The 26,745-nt window shown below is 39.3% G+C and overlaps 1 protein-coding gene and 1 long non-coding RNA gene across 2 annotated transcripts in view; one reads left to right on the top strand and one right to left on the bottom strand.

Moving 5' to 3' along the window:
* The window catches only part of ext1b (exostosin glycosyltransferase 1b), a 110,799-nt gene extending 97,742 nt beyond the window's left edge, over positions 1-13,057 (top strand). Inside the window, exons 8-11 of the mRNA XM_018686083.2 lie at positions 3,871-3,960; positions 5,973-6,133; positions 7,471-7,642; positions 8,868-13,057. Of these exons, the coding sequence (XP_018541599.1) occupies positions 3,871-3,960; positions 5,973-6,133; positions 7,471-7,642; positions 8,868-9,053 (609 nt within the window). The 3' untranslated portion in view covers positions 9,054-13,057. The remainder of the gene's footprint in view (positions 1-3,870; positions 3,961-5,972; positions 6,134-7,470; positions 7,643-8,867) is intronic.
* Positions 13,058-22,032: 8,975 nt separating this feature from the next.
* LOC127143683 (uncharacterized) lies at positions 22,033-25,498 on the bottom strand. Its single transcript, XR_007815260.1, has 3 exons — positions 24,909-25,498; positions 23,636-24,121; positions 22,033-22,502 (listed from the first exon to the last, which is right to left on the bottom strand). It is a non-coding gene; the product is annotated as an uncharacterized LOC127143683 (long non-coding RNA).
* Between the last annotated feature and the right edge of the window lie 1,247 nt (positions 25,499-26,745).

Below are 26,745 nucleotides of genomic sequence, written 5' to 3'. Positions count from 1 at the left end.
TTCAGAGAGGAGGTGAAGTGCTGGAGGCAGATTCCTGCTGTAAGAGCACACATTCCTGGGGAGCACCAGGAAGCCCCAGGCTAATATGTCGCACTTCTAACATTACAAACCATCTGGGGGTTTGAAACACCAGCCTCTCATCCTCTCATCCTCTCCTCCTCTCCGTCTCTTTTTCCTTTTTGCTGTTTGTCTCACTGTCACTTGTCTCCTGTCTTGTTCTCTCTCCTCCTGCTCTTCGTTGGTATTCGCTCTTACACATTCTGGTAGAGAACAAGTGGAAAACATGGAGCGAAGAGATGGGATTGTTTTGTTTCTCCCTCCATGCCCGCAGGACATAATAGCAGTAATGATGAGAGGGAGGGTACCGCCTCTCCTCTTTCCTCTCCACTCTCATTTTCTGTCTCCTTTTCCTCGTCCATAAACACGACTGTCACTCACACGCAGCGCCTCTTTCACCCTGTTAGAATACGAGCGACAGTCCAAACGTTCAGCTGCTGTTGTTGCCTCTGGAGTGTTTTTAGAGAGAGGAGATGACATTTGACCCGACCAATGGCTGGCATCAGCCTCAACAGCACTTTCAGAGCTCCACTGTGAGTGATGAAGTGGGGGCAAGGAAGGTGGATCCACAGTGCACCAACAGAAAACTTATCCCAATTTAAGCCATTTAGATACACTAGTGGCATGCTTGAATGGCTAATCCTTTGGTTGGACCACCACTCTGGCCGGTGATCCCCTGACTTTTCAGACTATTATCACTGTAATCCAGTGAGATATCTCAACATCCACTGGATGGATTGGCAAGGTTTTGGTACAGACATTCATGATTCCCTGACTTCTTCCTCTTGTGCCACCATGAGATTCACATTTGTGGTTTTTAGTGAAGTGTCTTGGTAACTATTAGACAGATTGCCATGAAATTTTCTACAGATACTCATGTTCCCCACATAATCACTTGTGGTTGTAGAGCCTTGTTTCCTTCTCTTAGTTCAAAGGGTAACATATCGTCTGGCACCAGAAAACATGAGTGAAAAGATATGTAGTGGTGAAGTGTTTTTCAACCCGAGTATTATTAAATTAAGATGTCAAACAGCATAAAATGGCTGAAACACAGTTTTCTTTATTATGCTGGTTAAAACAACTGTTATATGTATTTAAGTTCAATCTGCTTTTCTTCTTTATGTTGTTAAACTCATCTGAAATCTATATTTCTAGAGTAAAAGAAAAGTGTTGAAAAAGAAAGTTTTAAATTCCACACACTGTCAGAATAAAGATGATTAGAAAGGCAAAGTTTTAGTCATGGACCTTTTGTGAGACATGACGTGGATAAAAGATGAATAGAGCTGAGTCACAAACACATGCGATCATTAGCTCACTTAAGGATTTAAGGATTGTAATTTCTCAGAGGTGTTTGTGATTTGACTCCCCGTCTAATGGATTGTTGCACCTGTGGTTCTTGTGCTTCTAATAAACTGAATCCAACACCTCCTTTTTATCTGTGTAAACTAAAACTCTTTTAGTTTTGGACTGTGGGTCAGATAAAGCATGTAATTTGAAGACATCACTCTGGCCTCCAGGAGACAGTGATGGACAATTTTCACTGTAATGATATTTTACACGGTTACTAGTTTATTGGCAATAAAAGCAATCATTAGTCGCGGTGCTGGATAACAGGCTTTACACAGCTCATCAGGGAAGGTGTGTATTCTTACATTCCCTCTCGCCGTGTGTCGCTGCCCCCAGCTGTAGGAGTGATGAAGACCTGTTGAGAGTGAGGTCACCCTGCTGGAGCGCAGCAGGCAGGCAGGTGTTTATAGAGAAACAAGGTCAACACTGACTATTCTTAAATGTAAATGTAACAGCTTTTCAGTGCAGATGGTGTTTTAAGAGAACAAGTTTTCATACAGAGGCCCGACCTTCAGAGCTGTGCCAAATAACTGAATCACAGGCTCTCCAGGTGTGAGTGTACATACACAGATCCGCCACAGCATTAAAACCAGTTGCAGTATACATAAAGATATATGCAGTATATATATATATATATATGTACATATATACTGATACATCTGCATACATAGATATATATACTACATATACAGTCCAAACATCTGAGACCACTCAGACTTCTGGACCCCACTGTACATTAAAACCTGGTAACTGTTTTTAATTTAGTGGCTGTGTATCTGGGTATTTCGTGTGTCTACATCCATTAAAGCTACAGTATATATTCATTAGATTCTTGTTTGCGTGGGAGGTTGTTTGAGTTCAAGCACATATCCAGTCCACAATACACTCAGACTTCCGTCAAACGAAAAGCTGCTGTTTTCTCATCCGAGCTCATCACGGCAACAGTCCAAAGACTTCCCGTCAAAATATCCTCAAGACGTTGATCTTTCCATCCACCCACCAGGCCGCGGCCACCATCTCTCTCTGCTTCCAGTAAATATTCAAGGACTATCGTGTGTTATACAGTTTGGTTTCATCCACCATTAAATATACATATTCTGTTTTCGACTGTGGAGGAGAAGAAAAGCAAATTTGTGCCATATGCAGGACACATGACTCACACTGCATGTGTCTGCCTGCATTTATATGTTTCTATTGATCTAAAAGAGACAGACGACTCTGCAGCAGTAATAGAAACATGTATCAGCATTTTATCACTGCTGAAAACAACAAGGAGCAGCATGCAGTAAAAAGTAGGATATTGGCTTTTCTCTTCCTCTCTGTGTGTGCTGCTGTTTGTTGATTTCGTGACTTGTTGTCTCCCCTGAATCCCATGAATTTATGAGGACCCATTAAAAATGCATACAGTGGGTATTGGAAGCAAAAACAGTTTTTATTCTAAAATTTATCTCAAGGTGAGGCTCTCGATTTACCAGTAGAGCTGCTCTCTGACTCACAAGCTTTGAGTGGTGAACAAAAAATGAGATGTCAGGATGGCGGGGCTCCTCCTTAAAGCAGCTATGATCAATATTTGTATATTAGCAATGGATCATCTGACTATTTTTATGTGAAAGGACTCGTGACAAAACCACTTCCCCTCTGCAGTTCCCCTCAGTTCTACTTGACATATTAGCATCTTTCAGCTCATTGTTCTGCCCTTTACTGTTTTGATTCACTCTCACAGCTCTAATATCATCGCTTTTAGCCACATTAGGCAGCTGTTTTCAGGAAAATAAGCTCTAAAAACCAACTTACTGAGCATCGAATGAGAGACAGCCAAGGTTAGCAGCTAGCTTGTAAACTTAGTTGAACATTTAACAGCTGAAAAGCTAATGAAAAGCTAATTAATGGAGACCAACAGCAGTATTGGACCAGAATGATGACTCCAAATAGATGCTAATGTTACTCTGACAATGCATGCAGCTGTTTGCTGTATCTATATGGAGGGCATTAATAAGTCAGTGTTTTATTTACAGCTCATCTCCAAGTGGCCATATTGCAGGTCAAAAGAAAGTTGGAAGGATCCCTACATTTTGCCAGCTGAGAAATAAGCAAATTGAGTCACCATAAAAAAAAAAATGAGTCTGTCGTTAAAAATGCAGCCATCCACTGATGTTAGATACAAAATCTAATCATTTGAAAGTAACCCTCATGGTGTGTTTCCATGGAAACATTAATATCATGTTCAATCAAGTTCACTGGGAGCTGTCAACTGTGTGAATGAAAGCAATGAAAAAGGGACATGTCCAAGATTTCAGTCCATAACAATAGCTTTACTTTTCAGATGCCTGTCACTTCTTCAGCTACTTTAATCTGCTCCATCCAACCGAATGATGATGAATTAATGCTGTTTAAAGAGGGAAATCCAACTGTCATTGGTCTTATTGTGTGGTTGTAACCCTGTGCGCTCTGTGTCTCCCCCTGCAGGTGATGAGCAGCCGCTTCTTGCCCTACGAGACCATAGTGACCGACGCTGTCCTCAGCCTGGACGAGGACACAGTGTTAACCACCACAGAGGTATCTTGTAATATAATAAAATAAGAGAAGAATAGAAAGCTCCTCTCCCTCCTCTCTGCCTCAATAGTCTGGTACTCTTGAGACAAAACAAAGTTGCAGTCTCTCTCCATGTACCAAATGCAACTCTCTGATTGCATTTTCTCTCAATTTTTTAAAAACTTTCTTTCTTTTTGTCCCTGGTGTTTTCAAGTTATCGCTCTGCAGCTCGATTCTTAAATCACTTTAACTACTCCAACTTTCTCTCCCCAAGCCTTACTTTTTTCCTCCTCCTCTCATGTGCCTTTCTTTCTCCACCTCCATTTCTTTCCCTTTTCTCTTTTTCTCTCCATTTTCCACCTCACTTTTTTTTGGTGCTCATAATCACACTGTACCTCTCCAATCCCCCTGTTCGAGAGCATTGTTGTTATGGGCATTTTTGTTCCACATGCTGTCGGGACTGTTTGCTGTTTTTCCCGGGGACACGTATTGGCGCAGCACCATGGGAAGCCAGATGCTGCCTTGAACGGTGTAGAATTAGATCTCATGAAGGCTGTTTGTGCGGAGGATCAAGATGGCAAAGCAGAGCTGGCAATGAATGGAAATCCAGCCCTGAAAAACTGAACCGACCCATGTTTCTCCCACGAAGACATTTGGTTCATGATCACAAACAATCCCTGAAGTTTTAGAATTCAGGCAACATCAATGCCAGTGCAAGTTAAGAGAGAAATTAAGTGACAGATTTCTGAGCGGTCTCCCCACTCTTCCCATTATATCTTTCACAATAAAAGCTCTCCTTAAAGAATTTCGCCTACATTTTTGAACAGTCAAACCTTTTAATAAGACTCACATAAGACTCCCGTATCCTGGTTCATACAGAAAATAGGTAGAATTATAATCGCACCATTGGAATATTTTTCCCGTTGACTATACTATAATTCAAATACCTTTTTTTTTTCACTCTCTCTTTTCCTTTGGGACTCGTGCATATGCACAAATTCTGTCAGGAAGAGCAGATAAAAATTATGTTTATTATGATTTGTGGTGGATTTTTACTTAAATACTCATTAATACAGGCATCTTCTCAGTGTGGTGTAGTGTTGTAATATGTGGTGTAACGCAGAGCAAGCTGTTTGTGGAGCCACCAAGGCCTTTGTGATGTTTTCATCTAATTATTTGATTGAATGCTTTGATCGCCGCCACAGAAGTTTGCTGTAGGCAGCTGCTTAGGAAAGACTGCTTTGTGTTTGATGAGCTTTTGCCTCTGTTGTATTTTCTCTAAAGTGTGTTTGAGTGTGCAGTTCCTTTGTTAATTCTTCCCATAGTCACTTTCATTTACTGTCTTTTTTTCTACACAATATATACTATAAATACACACAATAAACACAGATTTTTTTCAGGTATAGGCAGAGATGATGTAGTACCACTTTCTAATAAGGCATCCTTTCATCCAAGTTTTATAAATGGTTAATCCATTTATTTATGAATAGATCAGTTTTATAAGCTTTGTGTTTATCCTTTGAATTTGGTAATTGTGTGGTCATAAATGTTGGAAATCAATTAATATATGATTGTGGGTTTAGGTGAAATAACTAAGAATAACATGTATGTGGTTCAGATACTTCAGTTAAAGTCATGGATTAATGCTTAAAAGTAGTCAGCTAAAAGTAATGAATGATGGTAGAAAAAAATGACAGTGATGATGGAAGAGTGCCTGAGCTCATCTGACAAAATATGTTGGTAACCACTGCATTAGGGTGTCTGTGTGTGTCTGCTCTAAAAAGATCAATTTAACAACCAGCTGGAGGAGGATAAACACCATCTAATGGGATTTCTTTCACAACCTGGCAACCCAGAAGTTATTATCAGTGGCTTGTAACTGATATTTAAAGCATAAGTTAATTAGTTATTAACCATGAATTATGCCACTTGTTAAACCCTCTTTACAAAGGGCTAGAAAGTGGTAGCCATTATGCATATCATAGATGTTCTGCACCGTGATATGTTCTGTGAGCTTCGTATCTTTCTCTGCCCAGGTGGACTTTGCCTTTACAGTCTGGCAGAGTTTTCCGGAGCGCATTGTTGGTTACCCCGCCCGCAGCCACTTCTGGGACAGCAACAAGGAGCGCTGGGGCTACACATCCAAATGGACCAACGATTATTCGATGGTGCTGACTGGGGCCGCCATCTACCACAGGTACAGTACCACAACACAATTGTAGATAATGACTAAAACTCTCCGTTCCAGTACTGTACATCTGTTTACCTCAACGTGAAAAAGCTTTCAGTGTTTTGCTCTACTCTGCTGTTTTCTTTCATGCTCCAAACCTCTGTTCTGTTCCCCTTCTGTTATACGGGGATCACAGCTTCGCTCTACTCTGCTCTCCAGTGTTCAGTTGTCTGTCTTTTGATACAACACTTTGATGCAGTGATCTGTAGATTATGAAAGTAGGTGTTATGTTCAGTGTAGCACAGCCTCAGGAAACTGTGTTTTTACACTGGGTATGTTTTATCCAAAAAAATGTCAATTTGTCTGCTACACAGCGTTCCTGCATTTAGTTAAACTACAGCCCTGTCAGCTTTAATATGGCTTCACTCAGCTGTGATGGGAACAGTCCATTAATCTGAAGTCAGCCAATCACTGCAGCCCAGCGCTTAATCACTTTCAATAAGTCCATCATTCAATCCATCCAGGGACTTGAAGAATTAGTCAGTTGCTGAATCCAAAGTTTAACCCAAGGGCTTGAACCTGTAATATAAACGTATCTAAAATTTGTGATGCATTTAAAGTAAGTTCTGCACACTTTTTTCTTTCAGCCATCTTTAAAGGTCTGAAATTGTGAGGTTATTCAGCCTCACAGTGATGTTTTTAGGTGTTAATCTTGATCAGGGATACAACTGACTATGCTTTTAAAATAATAATAATAATAATGTTCCAGTTTCCCAGAGCCCTGGGTGATGCTTTAAAAACTCTCGTCTTATCTGACCAACAATCCAGACCTGTGGTGTTTTTGCTTAAAATCTCTGCTAATTCATTTCTGTTGATTGACTGCTTCAGCTCTAATCCTGAACAATACTATCTATCAGGGGTAGAATGTATTTTATGTTGGCAAATGAAGATGTGTCAGGTCTGAAGAGTCTAAAAGGATGATGAAAGCCAAAGATGAAAGCCAAAAATGCGATCCAACAAAATTAATTTTTATCACAGACGTTTTAAAAGGGAGGCCTTGAAAAACATGGTGTATCAACAAACCTTTTAATCTGTTCAACTTTTAGTATCTTTTGGGTTTTTGCTTTGGTTCTGTGCCACAAGCACACACAAAATGTATTTGAGAGTGGACATGTTGTCTGCTCTGTCAAAGCCTTTTTTGTGTCCCTGGGTAAAAACATAAACATGCATTTTTGCAAAAACATGCCTCAGCCCTCAGACTTAAATGTCTTCCTGATGGGAACAACAGACAGTTCTCATGAGGACTGACACACCCAGATATTTTCCCTCTTCTAATTCTATCTCCTTTGTGGCCTCTCTTCCAGGTATTACCATTACCTGTACACCAACTACTTGCCGACTAGTCTGAAGAACATGGTGGATCAGCTGGCCAACTGTGAGGATATCCTGATGAACTTCCTGGTCTCTGCTGTCACTAAGCTGCCACCCATCAAGGTCACACAGAAGAAACAGTATAAGGAGACCATGATGGGGCAGGTAAGAGTGTATTGAAACCCTCCTCGTGACTGGATCCATGTCATTTTTATGGCTTTTTTATGTAGACGACTAATAATAATAAAGAGCTGGTAATCCAATACAGGACAGCCACATTTGAGAGAATTGGCCTGCATAAAAAGAAAACCTCATTACAGGCTGTGATTGAACTAGTAACCATTTTACAACCACAGATATAAAACATGCATATTATACAGTCCTCCTCCGATTTTATCCTGCCTTTGTATAAGTCGTGAATTCATGCTGAAGCCAGTGTTGTTTTCTTCCCATCATGTGTGTGTGTCACGGCCTTTCAGCTGGAGTGAACTCTCGCTGCTTTATGGACAGCATGAATTATTCCCTTAAAGTTCTCTTGTACGGCCCACGGGTAAACAGGACAAGTCACTAACCGCGGAGAGACAAAAACACAGACAGGAGTTGCGGCCGACTTAAAGCATTACGTCACGGTTTCTAGTCGGGTTCCAGCCTCCCAAATATAGAGTATGATCCAGCTGATGATTTATTGAGAAACACTAATGTCATTCAGTAATGCTTTTCTCTTGTCACAGATTATGACTGACTGAAAGAATGCAGATGATTGTCACTGTCAGTCTTTTTTACATTGAGAACGTCTCCTTCCCGCCAATGCTCCAAAGCTGTGGTTTTTTTCTGGCATACCCTCACATTCCCACAGTCCCTACAAAACAAGTACTTTCATTGACACCAGTCACATTCCACATGTGTTTGTTACAGTCAACCCTTTGGACTGACAGAAAGCTGGACCATAACCATTTAACAATTACTTTTAGCTAGCTACTGCAAGTGTTTACTTTTAGCTATTTCAACTTTTCATCTATTGTTTTGAGCTCACTATTTCAACTGTTTATCCATGATGTTTAGCTAACTGTTCAGATTTGTCTGCCTGCTAGCTAACTAGTTTTTATGCACTCTCAATTGCAACACGTGGTGTTTAGGGTTACAACTGACTCAGGTTGGTGGGAGGTCAGCAACACACCAATTTCTGATTCTATGTGGATGTGCATTTCCCTCCTTAACACACATAAAATCATGATTTCTAATATTCCACATTAGTTGAGATACTCCACCATCTTTCACTGCAGAAGTGCCCTCTGAAATTCAGTTACCATGGTTGAGAATCACTGACATAAAGCAATCATTATTCAACTGCTCTCTTGTTTTTCTTCCCCCTCTTCTTCACTCCCGACAGTCTTCGAGGGCTTCTCGTTGGGCCGATCCAGACCACTTTGCCCAGCGACAGACATGCATGAACAAGTTCGCCAGCTGGTTTGGCGCCATGCCGCTGGTCCACTCTCAGATGAGACTGGACCCCGTCCTGTTCAAGGACCAGGTCTCCATCCTCCGCAAGAAATACAGGGACATTGAGAGGCTCTGACAGGACCGGCGCCCCCTTGGGGGAGACCCCACACAGGGGGAGGCGCGAGAGACTGACTCAGTGGAGAGTAGAAGGAGTAGTAGGACTACAGCAGGATGGACAGGGAGCGACACAGCTCTGTCTTCCACCCAGCACATTGCCAATGTCCACAGCGCCGCTGCTGCCAGAACTTGACGCGGGAAGGGATGAACAGGAAGCAAGCAGATGGCATTTGGATTTGAAAAACACAAACAAAAAACGCAAACACAGACAGACAAAGAGGAGTACACAAACTGATGGACAAGCCAAACAGTACTGTATGTTTCGCAAATGTGCAAACACACAGCACACACTACTGACGACGAGAACTCTTGAATAGAATATTTTTTTGTACAACACGAACAAGGACGACATTGACTTTCCTGCTCTTTCGGCACATGTGCAGGACGGTAGAAGAGGGAAGGTGTCCATGATCGCGAACCTGGCAACCCCCACCCACTACAAATCCTACTGGTCACCCCTAGCAACCCCAGTCTGCATCAGGACATTTTACTGGACTCACTACCAAACCCTGCTTTATATAGCCTGGGAAACACTGTTCTTTAGTTGGTTTGATATCATTGTACAAATCCAGCTCTCAGTATCACTGTTGACCCTTTTCCCTCACGGAGAGGTTTTGAATCGGAGCGTCATCAGTTTTTAATATTCTCCTTTTCCAGGCAGGGGAAGTAAACAGCAGTGTCCAACCTGTTATTACAAGGTTTTTCTTGGAGAAGCAGCCATTATTTCCTGATATTCTCATCTATCGTCGCACATCTTTGAGCCTCAAATCTAAAAACATCCTGTCTGTCCTATCCTTGGCTCATTCCTTGATGTGCTGATATGGCTTTTATAATGGTCTATCTGCTTCCCTGTTATCACTAAGATAAGTTAGAAAAACATCTTGTTTTTATATCCTATTTTCCTCTCATACTCACCATGGCAGTTGTACTTTTCTTATCTTTTTTTCCCACTTACTTTCATCATCTTTTATTTCCCCCTTCAAACTCTCTGTACTTTCAGTCTTCTGTGCAAGTGTGTGTCTGTGTGTGTGTGTGTGTGTGTATGTGTACAGAGCCTTGAAAAGTTGGCTCATCCAACCATAAGCTCAAGCGGAGTACATTTTCCCTCCGTTGGAATGAGTGAAATGAACATTTCTGGATGAAATGGAGCAGAACGCTGCATTCTAACCCAAACTTGTTTCGCCCATTTTTTGTTTTTTTTTTCCTTCTTCCTGCAAGGCCTCAGAGCACTATCCTCACAGGGAGAAAATTTCAGACTATAGCAGGTCTTTAGTGATGAGCATCATTTCACAGGAGTGCTTGTAGAGAGATTTTTTTAAACGCTGAGTGCATCAGTGCCATTCTGACATCAGGGTCTGCCTTTAAAAATTGTTTATTGCACATCACGTTGCCTACATCAGTTTCAGATGCCTGGACACTCTCCTGTTGAAATATTCTGGTCATCAGTCCAATGTGGCTCTCCTGCTGCCATGAATTTTTTTTTTTCTTTCTTTTTTTGCCGTGACATATCAGAGAACCTCAGAGCCATTAAATTGACAAAAGGTTTTCTCCTCCATTTGTCAGGCAGAGATACGTTTGGGCTTCAATTAGGTAAACCTATTTCATTTAGAGTGCTGTTTTTCCCCGGGGACAAGCTGTTGATAAAACACTCTAACATTATGGACCATTGTGTTTGTGACCCACAAACATGACCCTCTGGCTAATGCTAGCCTTGGGAGGACAGCTTTTTCTTTTTCCCCAAACCCCAACACATCCTCCCCTGTGGTTGTGCTTGTCCATTACTTGTAACAACTACTTCACATTACTGTTGTATCCACATCAAACCGCCTGACATTTTGCACCTTAAATTACTTTATTGATATCAGACAACCAGATCAAAATGCTAAAATAACCAGCTTTCTCAGCCTTTAATTGATCATTTCAAAGAAAAAGGGCTGTCTGAGAAAATGGCTGCTCCACGCTGTCATTAGGTCTGCGTGCGGCCGAGAGCACAGACAGTCCACTCACACCATTTAGTCTGCAGACACTTGAATGAAAGCGGCGTGCTTTTAGTGGCCTTTCTGTCAGGCAGGCATTCAACATAATGTCTCAGCCAAAGCTTTTCAGTGCGCATGTTAATCAGTAGCTGTCATCATCAATATCAATGTCACATATTCAATGAATGGTTTACTTTCAGCGTTTCTCATTCATTTGTTTATGTTTTGTTCTACAAAGAGTTTATATAAAATGTATTGGAAAGCCTTTACAGTGTCAACAAGGGTGACACTCATGCTTTTGAAGTGTCATGTACAATACCACAGCAAAGCTACTCTGTTTCAGTATATCAAAACCAGCAGGACCATCATATGTTTTTTTTTCCTCACATATAATGTTTGTATTTACATTCTGGGACTTTTTTTGCCAGGAGAGATTTATGATCTGTTTAATGTGGAGTCATAACAAAAAGTGTTCGATCATCTTTGGTATGTGACTCTGGGAAAAACATAGTCCTCATTTGGTCTGCATCTGTTCCCTATTTCATCTACAGTGAACCATATTGTTTGAATCCATATCAAGCCTTTTATGTCTGATTGTTTGAATCACTGTTGTTAATCATCTCAAGAGAATGGCATCCCCCAGCTTTGCAAAAAAAAAAAAAACACCACCCATTTCAAATCCCTGCAACTCTCAGCACTGTACATAGACATATATTTATTTTTTGGAAGAAAAAAAAAGACTGTGTACGATTTGAGATGACGTGGCACGAACATGAGACTGATCCTGCATCGCTGAGGGGAGTTAATGGTATTTATTCATTTTATTTTCGACACGCTGTGCACATTAATCCACGCAGATGCCGATACACAGCTCTTATTACGTTTCACTCTGCATTGGTTTTCCAGGGAAACATCTATCACACTCGCTTCGCTTTCTAATACAGAGCTCCCCGAGAGAGAAAGAGAGAGAGGGGGAATGTTTTCGGAGTTGTGGTAGTAGTAGTTTTAACTCCTGAAAAGATTGCATACACCAGTGATCTAGGATTGGATTGGGCTGCACCATCTTGGCTCTCCACGGGAGTCAAATTGCAAAGTCCCAATAAAGACTACGCCAACTGAAACATGGAAAATAATAAGCAGCTGCGTCCCCTGTACCAGATGGAAACATTTTCAGATTTTGCAGTAACATCTTCCCCTAATGCATTACAATAATGGATCTGGGGCTCTGACACAGTTGTGTTTAAATTGCCTCTTTTCACAGCTTGGTTTCAGGTCAGATAACTTGGCAACAGAAATTGTCCCATCTTTCAGTTGGCACGCCGTACAGTTTATAATGGAGTTCAGAGTGTGATCGATGCGAGTTAGGCCACAAGGAAAACCTCTGCATCCACTCAAACGCCTGTCATTTGATCGGGAGAGACATTATGCAAGTTGTCGCTGTGTGCTTCAACACAGATGGAAGAAGGTTTACCCAAAATGCGCCAGGCAGTTGGTGTTTATAGTGACGGCGGCATGTGTTCTGGAAACTAGTCTGTTCTTGATTTGTGCCTTTTATCAACATTTGAGTTCTTGACATGCCGAGCACTGTCTGTCCCTGACTGTTTCCATAAAGACGGGCAGCAATAGCACCAATGTGCAGGGCCTGAACAGCCCTGCCCTTCATACACTGGATGAGACACAGCTTCCATTCTCTTGATATAACACCCCGTTTTCATCTTTGTGTTCGGACACTGTTGCTAAGGCGACCACGCATGACCACTTCCTGTTTGGGATTATTTATCAGTGATTTGGCTTTATTGCATTACCAATCAGCAGTAATATCTGTTGATCTGTAAGGACTCGGTCAAACCCAGCTGTCCTGATGCCTTCTCCTCCCTCCTACCTTGTAATTAACGGAAGACTTTTATAGAGGTCACAAATGAAATAGATAAATGCCAATTTTGTAAGAATGATTTATAAAAAAAATAAACTCATATTTGATGATAAATGCATCTCTTTGTGTCATTCTTTAACAGGCTGTGTGTGGGAAGATCTTCAGTTTGTATTAGGCTTTCTCTGTGTGGGCCAAAAAGAAGACTGAAGATGAACTGATTAAAATCCTTTGGAAATTACAGGATATCATACACAACAGTGTCATTTTTTCCCCAAACAATGATGATGATGACATGATAAGAGGGTGTGGTGACACAAGGAGACTGATGGTTTGTGTTTGTGCGTGATTGCCCTGCACATTTGTATTTACTTCATTTTTTGCAACAACATGTGCATGGACAAGTACTCAGCCCCTGACCTCTACCTCAGCTGAATGAGAACACACTCCATTTGTACAGTAATAATAGTCCCACAATGCTGCATTGCCCTCGGAGATATAATAACCACCCCTGTATTAGACCACTGAGGAGGGGTTTATTAGTCACTACTCAGTGCATTGATTTTTTTTCTACTCGGCTGAAAGCCTTCTCACTGCTCCAATGCTGCATCTGTCCTTCTGTGTCTCCCAGAGGACAACAGCCTCATAACACATCTTAGATATGACCCTGGCTTTGCTCTGAATTATTAAACACACCCATATCAGACACTGATATTCTCATATGTATCTCTGACCAGTGTGAAAAGTGGTGCCATGTGTGTGCGTTGGCCCTGAAGATCAAAGTACAACGACATTTCAAAAAACACAGAAACGTAAAAGACAACATTTCACATAACAAAAACATATTAGAAAATTTAAAAGTGTTTCAGGTTATGGAAAGGGTGAGACAACTTCTTCTCTGTGATTGGACAGAGCTGAAGTTGAGCAGCGAATGGCCCGGAAGTTATTATGTACATCAGAACATGGATGTATTATAAGAACTGAGCTGCTGCTCAGCCTTGTAGGTGATTTTTTCCAGTGGTCCCCTGCAGCCCAAAAAGCATTTTCCCCGTAGGTCACCATTGTAAAAGAAACACCTGGAAAATTGCTGACGGGACACCTCCAGACATAAACAAAGTCAATTATCATTCGTTTTATTTCATATTTTTAAACCATGGAGTTTTAATCTTTGTAAAACTTCTCAAAATCTCAGAAAAAGCCCAGAAAGTCATTTCTCTGAGTGACGTCACTGCTGTGTGCGGGCACCCTACGTTTGGTCATGTTGTGTCTTGGGAAGGAGGATCCTTGCGTAGTGTGATGTGTAATGATAAGCTGAGTTTCATTACAGTGTGATTTGATGTGGTTTTGCGTTGCATTTATCAGTCTGTTGTCAGCCTTTGCTCTCAAAGGTATTTTTAAAATTAATATATTAGCCTCTATAATATGATATCATATGACACTGTAGGTGATTTTTCATAACTCCCAACAGTTTTCTTCAGGGTATTTAAAATTTGTAGGTCATTTACCTTATATGTACTAGTTTATGTGATCTGTGCAGTGTCTTATCTTTTTATATACAGTATGTGATGACTTGAGTTCATTACAACCTGTCATCCATTCGCATTTATTAATTCAACGCTTTAACTGTCTCAGTCTCATCCTGTAGAGGATCATGGATGAAGCTAGTCATGGTGATCAAGTGGGACCTGTAGTACCTCCACCTGAAGTTCCCAGGGATGCTGACCATCTTCTCCGTCGCCCACAGGCGCCAGTGGAGGACTGTTAAATAACAGTTCAATAAATAGAGTAAAATAATTTATTTAAGACCCTTAAAACCACTATCAGGGGCAATAAAGCTGCTGTAACTAACTATAGTATACATTTATGTTACAGGAGCATGCTCATTAGCTTGGCTGTTACAAATTACATGTGACTGTATCCAGTTTGTCATAAAACAGTCACAAATAAATAAGTTTCACCTTCAGACTGTGCACTAATGCTGCATCTGGCGCATGGCTGTCCGCCATATCTTATAATACATCTACGGCTTCTCTCCGTCTTTACGGTCGATAGATTTTAAGACCAATCAGAAGCGGTTGCTAGGCGGACCAGAATGGCTCGTCCAATCAGCGTTTTTCTGTAAATGTTAGCTGACGTATGTCGTCATCGTTCGCGACGTGTCTTGTCATTGGTCATGACTTTCTGGAGGAGGGCAGAGAGGCGGGGAAACTAGGCCGGAAAACAGATTTAAGCCAAGTTTGAACCACTACCTCTGTTTGCCAGTATTGCGAGAAAACGTCGTTACCGGTGAGGTCTGGACACTGGGACAAAGTCTCTAGCTGCTTTTTTGTCGTTAATGGAGAGGTCTGGATGCTAAAACAAACTCTGGAGCTGTTTTTTGTTGAACATAAGTCGAACATGATGGACGCTGACCGCACCTGTGACGCGCAGGTAAGGCAAACAGTTAGCGGCTAACGTTAGCATTAACGTTATCGGAGAGCGTTAGCATTAGCATTACGGTGTAATGATTTTTTTAAAAATTCCACTTTCAGTCCTTTATATCGCGTGGGTAAGAGTGCGTTTGTGTTTCTGTGACTAAAGCGTCCCTCATGGTACTTGTGGAGGATGATGACTGTTTAGTTGTCTGTCCGTTTACAACTCCGTTTGCATCCATTTTCAGTTACTCTACAGACATTTTTCTGCTTTGTAATTTTGTGCCCCAGCTTGGTCATTTTAAATCAATTTTATGGCGGATTATCATGTCGATGCGATCATTTTGTGTCTTTTTGTGGTGCTCTCCAGCTCGATCTATTTATCGTCAGCTTCTTTGTGGTTGTTTTGCACGGTGTTGTGTCTTTGTAGTTTTGGGTCTATTCCAGGTCATTTAACGTTTCTTTGTCGCCATTTTGTGTTTCCGTGTGATAGTTAAGAATCTCATTGTGATCATTTTGCGACTCATTTTTTTCTTTGTCGTTTTTTGTGTCTTCGGAGCTTTGTGGCAGTAATCTGTCCATAGCCACTGATCCTCTGTTGTGTATATTATTGATTAGAAATTTGTTTGTGGTGACTTCAGATTTTATTGAGCTCAGTTTTGTGTTAAATACAGTCTTTTGAACTAGATTTTAACTCTGTGCTCCTCCACAACTCTTTAATAATTTTATTTGGCTATTTAAATTAATTCATTGAGTTGAGTTCGCGACAGACGGCGGCTGCCTTCAACCTGTAATGCACCGGCGCGTGGGCGCTCATGAAATGTTGATATAGCGATGAATAACGAATATGGCCCCCCAAAAATCACCAGCAAAATAACAATATCACAGGAAAATAATGTGAAATTCACTTCTAGTTTGTTTTTATATCAGTATGAGTATTATATCAGTAACTGGCCCGAGCGGCCCAGTGGAACGGGGTCCTTAAAGTAGTGCGTCCGGGCCAGCGAGCCAGTTATAATGTCGAGCCCTGATCTGAGCAGAGATTACTATAAGAAATTATTATAAAAACGATTTTAAAATTTGCATTTCTCTCTGAGATAAATAAAGTCATAGTCTAGTAATATAATTTATTCCAGGGCTGCAGCAAAAGTAGTCAACTAATCTGTTATTTTTCCGATTAGTCAATAATAATTTCTGTCACAACCCCCATCTCTGCTCCATGTGGGCGCCGCACCTGCTCTGGGCCGCAGTGCACGTTTTACCTCTCCTGCTCAAATCTGCACACTTGAGCTTGGGAGGGGTGGGGGTGTTAGATGTCTATACCGCTACATATAGATGTTGGAGGAGAGGACTAGAGCTAGCTTCTCCACGCCAGCACAGCCATTGTGAGCAGATAGCGCGTATAAAAAAGAAAAAGAAAAAGCTGTTATATTTGATCTCTGTCCATCTATGATTTTTCAGAGAGTCTACAACACTTGTAGGAGCTTTTCTTGCTCTTAATGTGTCGAGTTGTCACCCCGTCTCCTCTGCAGCTCCCCTGTGTGCGGACACACACACGTGAACGTAAACGATCTTTTGATTTTTACATTTTTTCTTTGCTTTTCTTGGGAGGGCGGGGGTCATGTTGCAGTCAGTAATACAGTCATTACATTCAACAGAAGTGATACTGCCCCCAGCACCTCCTGTAGAGCATTGAATTAACAAGTGAACATGGTTCCTCTTACAAAGTCCCTGGTTTTATAGGACGCGTCGACACTAAAATTCTACGCTGGACGAATTTTTATAATGGACGTTGTCGATTATGTCAACTAATCGTTTCATCCATAATTTATTCACCTCAAAACTCAAAGTGTGATTGTCAAGGTTCTACTGTTTAGTTTTCAGTGTTATATTCTTCAGGTTTCAGAGGTGAACTATTCTTTATTAATGAGGTTATTTGTTTTTCAAGTGTTTCCAGGTTTACTGGTTCAGCTGCTGCAGCAGAAACACCAGCTCTCACCTGACAAACCAAACAGGTATGTGTCGTTAAGATTTAAGATTTTTTAAGATTTGTATTCAATGAGTTTAGTATTGAATATAATAATATCTGATTAATCGTGTCTATAAATTGTCAGAACTAGTACTAGTTATAAATTTTTTACAAAACTCAAAATAGTTGTCAGTTAATTTTCTGTGCATAATAAAAAATAGCAAGTTAAACAAGTTAAAACCCTGCTTTCAAAAATTTACTTAGGTGAAGGTTGTTATTATGCAGTTCACAGTAATATACGTGATTCCTCCAGTGATTAGTTGACCAACAAGTCATATAGAAATTTAAGATTCCCAAATATTTATTGTTATTGATTCCTTCAGATGTGATGTTTTTTCTTGTCACATGTGACAGCAAACAGCCCATTTTCTCAGAAACTCCTCAAATGTTTGGAAAATGTTCTAGGTCAACTATAATGTTGAATGTTTATCTGGTTATCATGGTTAAACTGGTGATCAGGAATAGTTTATAGTGTAATGAACTTTTTCCTCTGTATGTTTCTCTTATTTTCTCCTGGTGTCACCACTTCGTCCACGATCACAGAGAGTCTCCGTACAATGAGGAAGTTCTTTGATACCAGGACAGAGGCCTCCAGGTAATTCACAAACAGCTTATGTGCAACGAGAAGACCAACACACACTAACAGATCACCAACAACCAGAGTCTGACTCTCTGAACTCCACATCTCACACAGTCAAACAAGACTTTAGAGTAAACAAACATGGTGGACGACGGCGTCTCTTGTTTGTTGTGCTTCTGTCTTCAGTCAGCTTTCTTCCTGATTGGCTATCGTTCCATTCCACATGATAATCACAGAGTGCGTGACTTTCCTCAGTGCCCCCCCCCACACACACACAACAGGATTTCTGATCAGAAATATTGAACGTGTTTAATATTTACTGAGGCGGCTCAACTTCAGAGCAGAGGCCTGTACTACAAAGGGAGTTTAACTTACTCTGATTTAACTTAAGTTATCAAGGAAAGTCAGGGTTGACAAACCCTGACTGCCTTGATCTGTGTGGTGGTTAAGATGTCGGTAAATTGAGGTGGTGTTAACTTAATCGGAGTTAGTGCACGTGCTTAAAATGGGCGCGCACCGTATCTCTCTAAGCGCATGTTAATTCTGCCAGTTTACGAGGAATTTTAAGAGACTCTTTAAAGACACAATGTAAAACTGCAGCTGCCAACAAAGCCAGGGAGACTTGTCAAATGTTCTCTAGAATCTTAATTGGAAATCTTTACCTGGATGAAATATTAACATTCTATAAAGTGGTACACATTCATATTTCCCATCATTAATCCTGCATCTTTTAGTATGTAGTCTACAATTACCACAGCCTGTCGCATTATATTGTCTTTCAGGATAATAATGTCCCCCACCCCCATTTAAAGGATTATTCAAATCAATAATATGCAAAACTAATGATGCTAAATTCTGCTGCTTGATTGTGAGAGTCGGAGTCAACCTCTCTCAGTTGTTGTGCCAATATTGATTGGTTCTTCCACCTGTGGGGCGGTACTTAGGTAAAAGTAACACCGGTAACACAGAGTTCACCACGAACATAAACTGCTTGGAGCAGTTTAGAGACGCAGTGTAAATTACCATGGCAGAAGACCCGGGTAAAACCTATCCACCTTTTGTAGTACAGGTTAACCAGGAAGTTATACCTGACGTCACAGAGTTACTCCTGAAGTTACCCTGATAAGCCAGTAACCTTGCTTCGTAGTACAGGCCTCATATCAAGGAGGGTAAAATCACTTTGAACACACCTCACACCAAAGGACAATCTGCCAAAATCATCTTTAGAACCAACCGATAATCAGGCTTTTGTTGACTTTGATCAGGAGGGGGGATTTGGGCCGATAATCGTCCCAAATCTTTTGGAGTGTACCTCACTTTACTCTTTGTTTCTAATCCTGTCTGTCTCCTTCTCTCTTCCTTGCTCTCTCACTCACTCACTCTCATGCATTCTACCCCCCCCCCACCACCACCACCACACACTAGAAACTCTATAATTTTGCTTCATTTTGGCTTCTGTCAACCAAATTTTGTTCAAATTTTAACTGACTTTGGAGAAACAAACATTTCCATCCACTACTGTTGTGTGAATATCAGGAGCTGGTGGAGTCAGTTCTCCAGTCAGAGCAGCTTCTTCTGTCTTTGTGTAGAAGGCAAATTTAACTCTTGGGCTAGTTCTGATTAGTCCAGAACCAGTTAGTCCACACTCTGGTTTCTTTGTAGATTTGTCTTTTACCCCTCCATCTTTTGACAGTTTGAAGTTCAATACCCAGAAACACAAAGTCACATCCTTATTTCAATGCTGTTTTTTTCTCCACAGGATTCAAACTTCAACCATTAAATCACAGAAACAGACAGACGTGAAGACATTTCCAGAAGGTCAGTGTTAGTTTATTCTTTTCAGTCTGACTCTGTCATTATTTCAGCTGCAGTACACTTTAAAACCTCTTGTTTGGAACAAATAGCAACAGATTAAAGCTGCTGTAACTTTGCCGTTTTAATTAGTATTTTTCAACAATGTAGCTGCAAAAATATAAGTCTAAAAAATATGTATAACAAAACAGAAAATATAAAACCTTAGTTTAGAATAGAAAAGAAACCCTTTTAATAAATAAATTGAAAACCTTAAGATATTAAGTATAAAACCTTCAGAAAATATGTCAAAAAATTAAGTATAAAACCTATAAAAATTCAATGTAAAACCTTAAAAATATATATAAAACCTAAAATAAGGTTAAAATGTTTTTTTTTAAACTTATAAAACAGGTTTGATAAACAAGGTTAAGTATAAAGACTTTAAAAATATATTTAAAACCTTCAAAAATGTATCTGAACAATGAATGTGATGTTTTAAAAGTTAAATATAAAATCATGAAAAATCAATATAAAACCATTTAAAATATATATTTGAAATGTTTAAAAATAGGTCTAAAAAATTAAAACATGAGAATCATGACATGCTTCTTAAAATAAAATGACATTTGACCACAAGGAAACACTTGTTAGAGCTGGTCAGAGTTAATGTTATGAGCACATTTACCAAAGATGAACGTGTCTACTAAGCATCTTTGTGATCATCTAACTGCTTGTGATACAATTATTAAGTAGTTGTATAATAAGCAGTTACATGTTCTCACAGGTGTTTGATAAAGACATATTAGTCTTTGGAAAATGTGCCCGTGACTACATTACACATGGTCAAGAAAAACAGTGTTTCCACTTGAACAACAGGAAACCAACACTGTTTACAGCAGTTAGATGGTGGTGGTCTTTTATCTAAGCAACAGCTTTGTAACGCTTTTGTTTTCTTTCATCCACTTCAGGTCTTCAGCTGCTGTCGTCTTCTCTTCCTGCAGAGACAAGAACACGTTAATCACAGAAACTGATCAGCAAACTATTCTGACATTTTTTCATGTTTTCAACACTTTACTAAACTATGACATGCGGTTTAAGACAAAATAGTTGTCTTTGTTTTCCACAGACACACACATTCATACCTCTACTCAGTGTTTGTGGGTAAGGTTAGATTTTCATTTTGCGTTGAGTACAATATCAGTACTCAATTCAAATCTTTTACTGTGTACGTAGTCCTGTTTATACTGTTCATATTCTTATATATTGTTATGTATTATCTTGTTTTATATGTCAGCTTTTCATTTTTGCTGTTGTTGGACCGATGAATCTTCTCTTACTCAAATAAATACTTCTGAACACTGAATATTTTGCCTATTTTTGTCTGTTTAATATTGTATGAAAGTGAATTTTTTTAGCCAGAGGTTAGGGTTATGGCTTTTTGCCAGAGATTTGTGTTTTAAGCCTTACACATTTTAATTGCAGGCTCCAAGTAGAGAGAATCTGGCATTTCTGCAATACAAAATCCCTGTTTTGATATCAATTCAAAACTTACTTACTATACTATGACATTTTTTGCCATTTTTTGTCATTTTTTGACGCCTTACTATACTATGACATTTTTTGCCATTTTTTGTCATTTTTTGACCCTTACTATACATAATATACTATGACATTTTTGTCATTTTTGACGCCTTACTATACTGTGACATTTTTTGCCATTTTTTGACGCCTTACTATACTGTGACATTTTTTGACACCTTCCTACACTATGACATTTTTTGTTATTTTTTGACGCCTTACTATACTATGACATTTTTTGACACCTTCCTACACTATGACATTTTTTTGACGCCTTACTATACTATGACATTTTTTGTCATTTTTTGACGCCTTACTATACTATGACATTTTTGGTCATGTTTTGACACCTTACTATACTATGACATTTCTGACGTCTTAGTATAACGAGACATTTTTACTGCTATTTTGGATTACTATTACTTCTGCATTGCTTTTATATTACTGATTGCTTTACTGTTACCTCTAGTATTACATTACATTATACTTTTCTTATTACATCTTACTTCTAAAATTACAGGTAGTTTTTACTGTTTCAAACTACATCTAGTAACAGATTACTTTGACTTCTACATCTTACTTCTGATTTTGCTCATTACTTTTACATTACCTCTATCAATACAGATTACTAACACACTGTCAGTGCTCTGTGTTCAACAGTTGATGTAAAGCTGTTTGTGAATTACCTGGAGGCCTCTGTCCTGGTATCAAAGAACTTCTTCATTGTATGAAGACTGATTGTGGATTATGTCTCTGTGATCGTGGACTACGTCTCTGTGATCGTGGACAATGTCTCTGAGATTATGGACAAAGTCTCTGCGATCATGGACAGTGTCTTTGAGATCGTGGACGATGTCTCAGAGATCATAGATGCTGTCTCTGTGACCATTGACAATGTCTCCATGATCGCGGGCAATGCCGTCAAATCGGTGACCCCCGTCTCCGCCGATTCTATCGCAAGGTCTCTACGAAGCATGGGACAATGTCTCTGATCATGGACAACGTCTCTCTCATCTTTGACAAGGTCTCTGCAATCATGGACAACGTCTCTGATCGTGGACGATGTCTCCCTCATCCTCAACAATGTCTCTCCGATCATGGACCATGTCTCACCGATCGTGGACGACACCTCTGTGATCGTGAACTACGTGGTGGACGAAGTGGTGACACCTGAAGGAAATCAAAGAGAAACATACAAAGGAAAATGATCAATACACTACTACCTATTCCTCATCAACAGTTTAACTATGAAAACACACATAAATATTCAAAATGACAGCTGACCCACAACATTTAACAAACATTAGAGGCTGTTTCAGAAAATCAACAGTTGACTGTCATCACCTCCTGAAGAACCAACAACAACAAATATTTGGGAAAAAGTCAAATGATTAATGACTGTGTGTCTATCAACTAATCACTGAAGCAATGTGTGTTACTGTGAACTTCACAACAATAATAAACACTATTAGTTAATTTTTGAATGCAGGATTTTAACTTGTGTTGTTTATTATACTTCAGTAAAAAGTCTGAGTATTTCTTCCACCACACAGAATCATTACTTCACATTTCAACCTTCTTCTTATTAACACATTTTTAAAATGTAATATAGAAGACTATTTCAGTAATATATGTTTTGTGTTGTTTTTCATTTAACAAATAACAACCAAATTTACAAAGGTCTTAACAGCAGCTTATGTGAAAACTTTTCAGTAAATAAGGTTGTTATAAAGTGTGAAGATATTTTTAAAATCACCCCCTGACCAACAGTTAAAATTAACACACTTATGAACAACTCACTCCAATATTTTATTTGTAGAATTGATAGTTTTGTATGGTGTAGTCTAGTGTGTCTAGCACATACACACAATTAAGAATTTCTGATCATGTAGGATCAAACTGAAGTTAAGATATTTTTCAATCCCATTTTGATTGATCCTTAACAATAACATTTCACATTTTTATGTCTTACTATACTATGACATTTTTGACGTCTTACTATAACGAGACATTTTTACTGCTATTTTGGATTACTATTACTTCTGCATTGCTTTTATATTACTGATTGCTTTACTGTTACCTCTAGTATTACATTACATTATACTTTCCTTATTACATCTTACTTCTAAAATTACAGGTAGTTTTTACTGTTTCAAACTACATCTAGTAACAGATTACTTTGACTTTTACATCTTACTTCTGATTTTGCTCATTACTTTTACATTACCTCTATCAATACAGATTACTAACACACTGTCAGTGCTCTGTGTTCAACAGTTGATGTAAAGCTGTTTGTGAATTACCTGGAGGCCTCTGTCCTGGTATCAAAGAACTTCTTCATTGTATGAAGACTGTGATTGTGGATTATGTCTCTGTGATCGTGGACTACGTCTCTGTGATCGTGGACAATGTCTCTGAGATTATGGACAAAGTCTCTGCGATCATGGACAGTGTCTTTGAGATCGTGGACGATGTCTCAGAGATCATAGATGCTGTCTCTGTGACCATTGACAATGTCTCCATGATCGCGGGCAATGCCGTCAAATCGGTGACCCCCGTCTCCGCCGATTCTATCGCAAGGTCTCTACGAAGCATGGGACAATGTCTCTGATCATGGACAACGTCTCTCTCATCTTTGACAAGGTCTCTGCAATCATGGACAACGTCTCTGATCGTGGACGATGTCTCCCTCATCCTCAACAATGTCTCTCCGATCATGGACCATGTCTCACCGATCGTGGACGACACCTCTGTGATCGTGAACTACGTGGTGGACGAAGTGGTGACACCTGAAGGAAATCAAAGAGAAACATACAAAGGAAAATGATCAATACACTACTACCTATTCCTCATCAACAGTTTAACTATGAAAACACACATAAATATTCAAAATGACAGCTGACCCACAACATTTAACAAACATTAGAGGCTGTTTCAGAAAATCAACAGTTGACTGTCATCACCTCCTGAAGAACCAACAACAACAAATATTTGGGAAAAAGTCAAATGATTAATGACTGTGTGTCTATCAACTAATCACTGAAGCAATGTGTGTTACTGTGAACTTCACAACAATAATAAACACTATTAGTTAATTTTTGAATGCAGGATTTTAACTTGTGTTGTTTATTATACTTCAGTAAAAAGTCTGAGTATTTCTTCCACCACACAGAATCATTACTTCACATTTCAACCTTTGCAAATAAAAACAAGGACAAAAAGGAGAAAAAACCTGGAGAGATCATAATAAGATATGGCTAATGCTAACACTGACATCCAGGTGTAAAGCAGCCAGGTACAAAATGACCACAAATAGATACAAAATGTCGGTACGGTGACTGTAAACGAATACAGATTTAAACAGATTATCAAGAGCTCCTTGTATTTTCACCCGTCCCTGTTAGGGGTCCACAACTCATGTCGGGGACGCCTCGGTCACGGAAACACAAACTACTGAAAATTAAATTTAGGTCAAAGGATGCCATTAAAAGAGAAAGCTAATGCTAATGTTCGCTACCAACGCAAATGCTAACGCTAGCCGCTAGCTAGTGAACTCCTTAGCCCCCTTAGCCTTACCTTCTCGCTGCATGTGTATTCCGCGTCCAGACTCACTCGTGTTCGACAAAAAAGCAGCTCCAAAGCTTGTTTAAGTATCCAGGTTTCTTCGGTAGCTAGGTTATCTAACAGTACTGATAAACCGAGGCAACGGTTTGAACGTTGACTTTCATCTGCTTTCCGACTTCATTTCTCCGCCTCTCTGCGCTCCTCCCAGGTCATGACCGATGACGAAACACGCAAGCCAACACCGGCAGAAAGAACGCCAGTTGGCCACGTGATTCTGTTCCGCCTAGCAACTGCCTCTGATTGGTCTTATGGAGAAGGTAGGATACAGTAACTTTGTCTGCTCATTTGTAGCTGTTTTCTCCCAAATAGCTGATTTATTTAGGCTAGTGTTTGTGTTGTGCCTCGTTATTTTGTTTTAGGAAACTAGGTAACGGAAATACACGAGGACAGTGTAGTTAGTCTGGATTATTTGGATTTTCACTCCGACCTCTTCTTCCTCATGCAGTTTAACCCACTGTTGGCAAAAGTGGGCTATTGTTTTGGTTGAAGATGCAGTTTATAAATGGCTTCCACTTCATTTTGTTTAATAAATCACAACAATATCTATGTTAATAGCTTCTTCTCAGTGTTTAACATTGCTTTACTGCAATGTAAGTAATTGAGTAAAGTTAGTAAAGTGGTAGTAAATTGAGTAAAGTTAGTAATTACGCAAGTTAAGTGATTAAGTTTAAATCAAGTAAGTTAATATTAACTTACTTGATTTAAACTTAATCACTTAATCAAATCAGTAATCAAGTGAATTTACTAATTAAGTAATGTTAGTAGTTGCAGTGGGGCTCTCTAATACTGAAGCCAAATGATCAGACAGTCAGGAAGTGTATTTCATTTCATTCAACTTAAATACATATATATATATATATATATATATATATATAAACAATGTTTCTTTCCATCTTTTGTCATGGCTCATGAGCTGGGTAATGACAGCGCAGAATAATTACATTATAATAATAGATTGTGTCTAGCCCGGGGGCTGAATTCAATCAAAGGTACTACAGAGTTTCCTGTGTGGAATAAAACCCCAATTAGCTAGTTGGAGTCAACTAGATGAAGGGCAGTCGATTTTAACCATTCTCAATTACAAATCAGCACAAACACAGGAAAATATAAAAGCCAAAACTTTGCTGTATTAGTTAGTACCTATGACTGAATTTAGCCCAGGGTCTGAAATGTTCAGATTTTAATGAAACTGAATCCAATTTCTAGTTGTACACTGTTTTAGTTCTTGTGAATACGAAAACACTAGTAACGTTGTTACGATGATGAAGCTTCAGTAGCATTTTTGATGAAGAAGGCAGACTTGGCAGTTGGAACATACCAGTTAAAAAAAAGTTAAACTCCTATTGAAGAAATCTGACGTCTTACAAAAAGCAGTGTGTGGTTAATATAGTAGTATCTAATTAGTTATATTGTTCTATTATAGTTGTGAAACTCTTCAACTCTCGAACCTTCTTAAAAACCTTTGTCACAACTTGACAATTCAGTTAATTTTTCAGTGTTTCAACTAATTTGTTGATAATCATCCTGATAACTATGCTCTTATTAAAAAATATGGTTTTGTCAAAAAAAACAAAAAACAATCTTGATGGACCTTGTGAAAGAAAGTGGAAGCTTTGAAAACAGTGACCATTTGGATCTGTTTCACAATCAACTATTAACTGAAGTAATAAATCAAACTTTGACTTTTAAAAAAATCCCAAAAAACAGCATTTATAGTGCAGCAGAATCCTGATAATGACATGTCAAATCCAATCAGGGTGAAACACTGATAAATTTACATCAAATAAAA

The sequence above is a fragment of the Lates calcarifer genome, linkage group LG3, assembly GCF_001640805.2.
Source record: "Lates calcarifer isolate ASB-BC8 linkage group LG3, TLL_Latcal_v3, whole genome shotgun sequence".
Taxonomy (NCBI): domain Eukaryota; kingdom Metazoa; phylum Chordata; class Actinopteri; family Centropomidae; genus Lates; species Lates calcarifer.
Note: the sequence above shows the minus strand (reverse complement) of the source record. Positions and strands in the feature narration are given on the sequence as shown.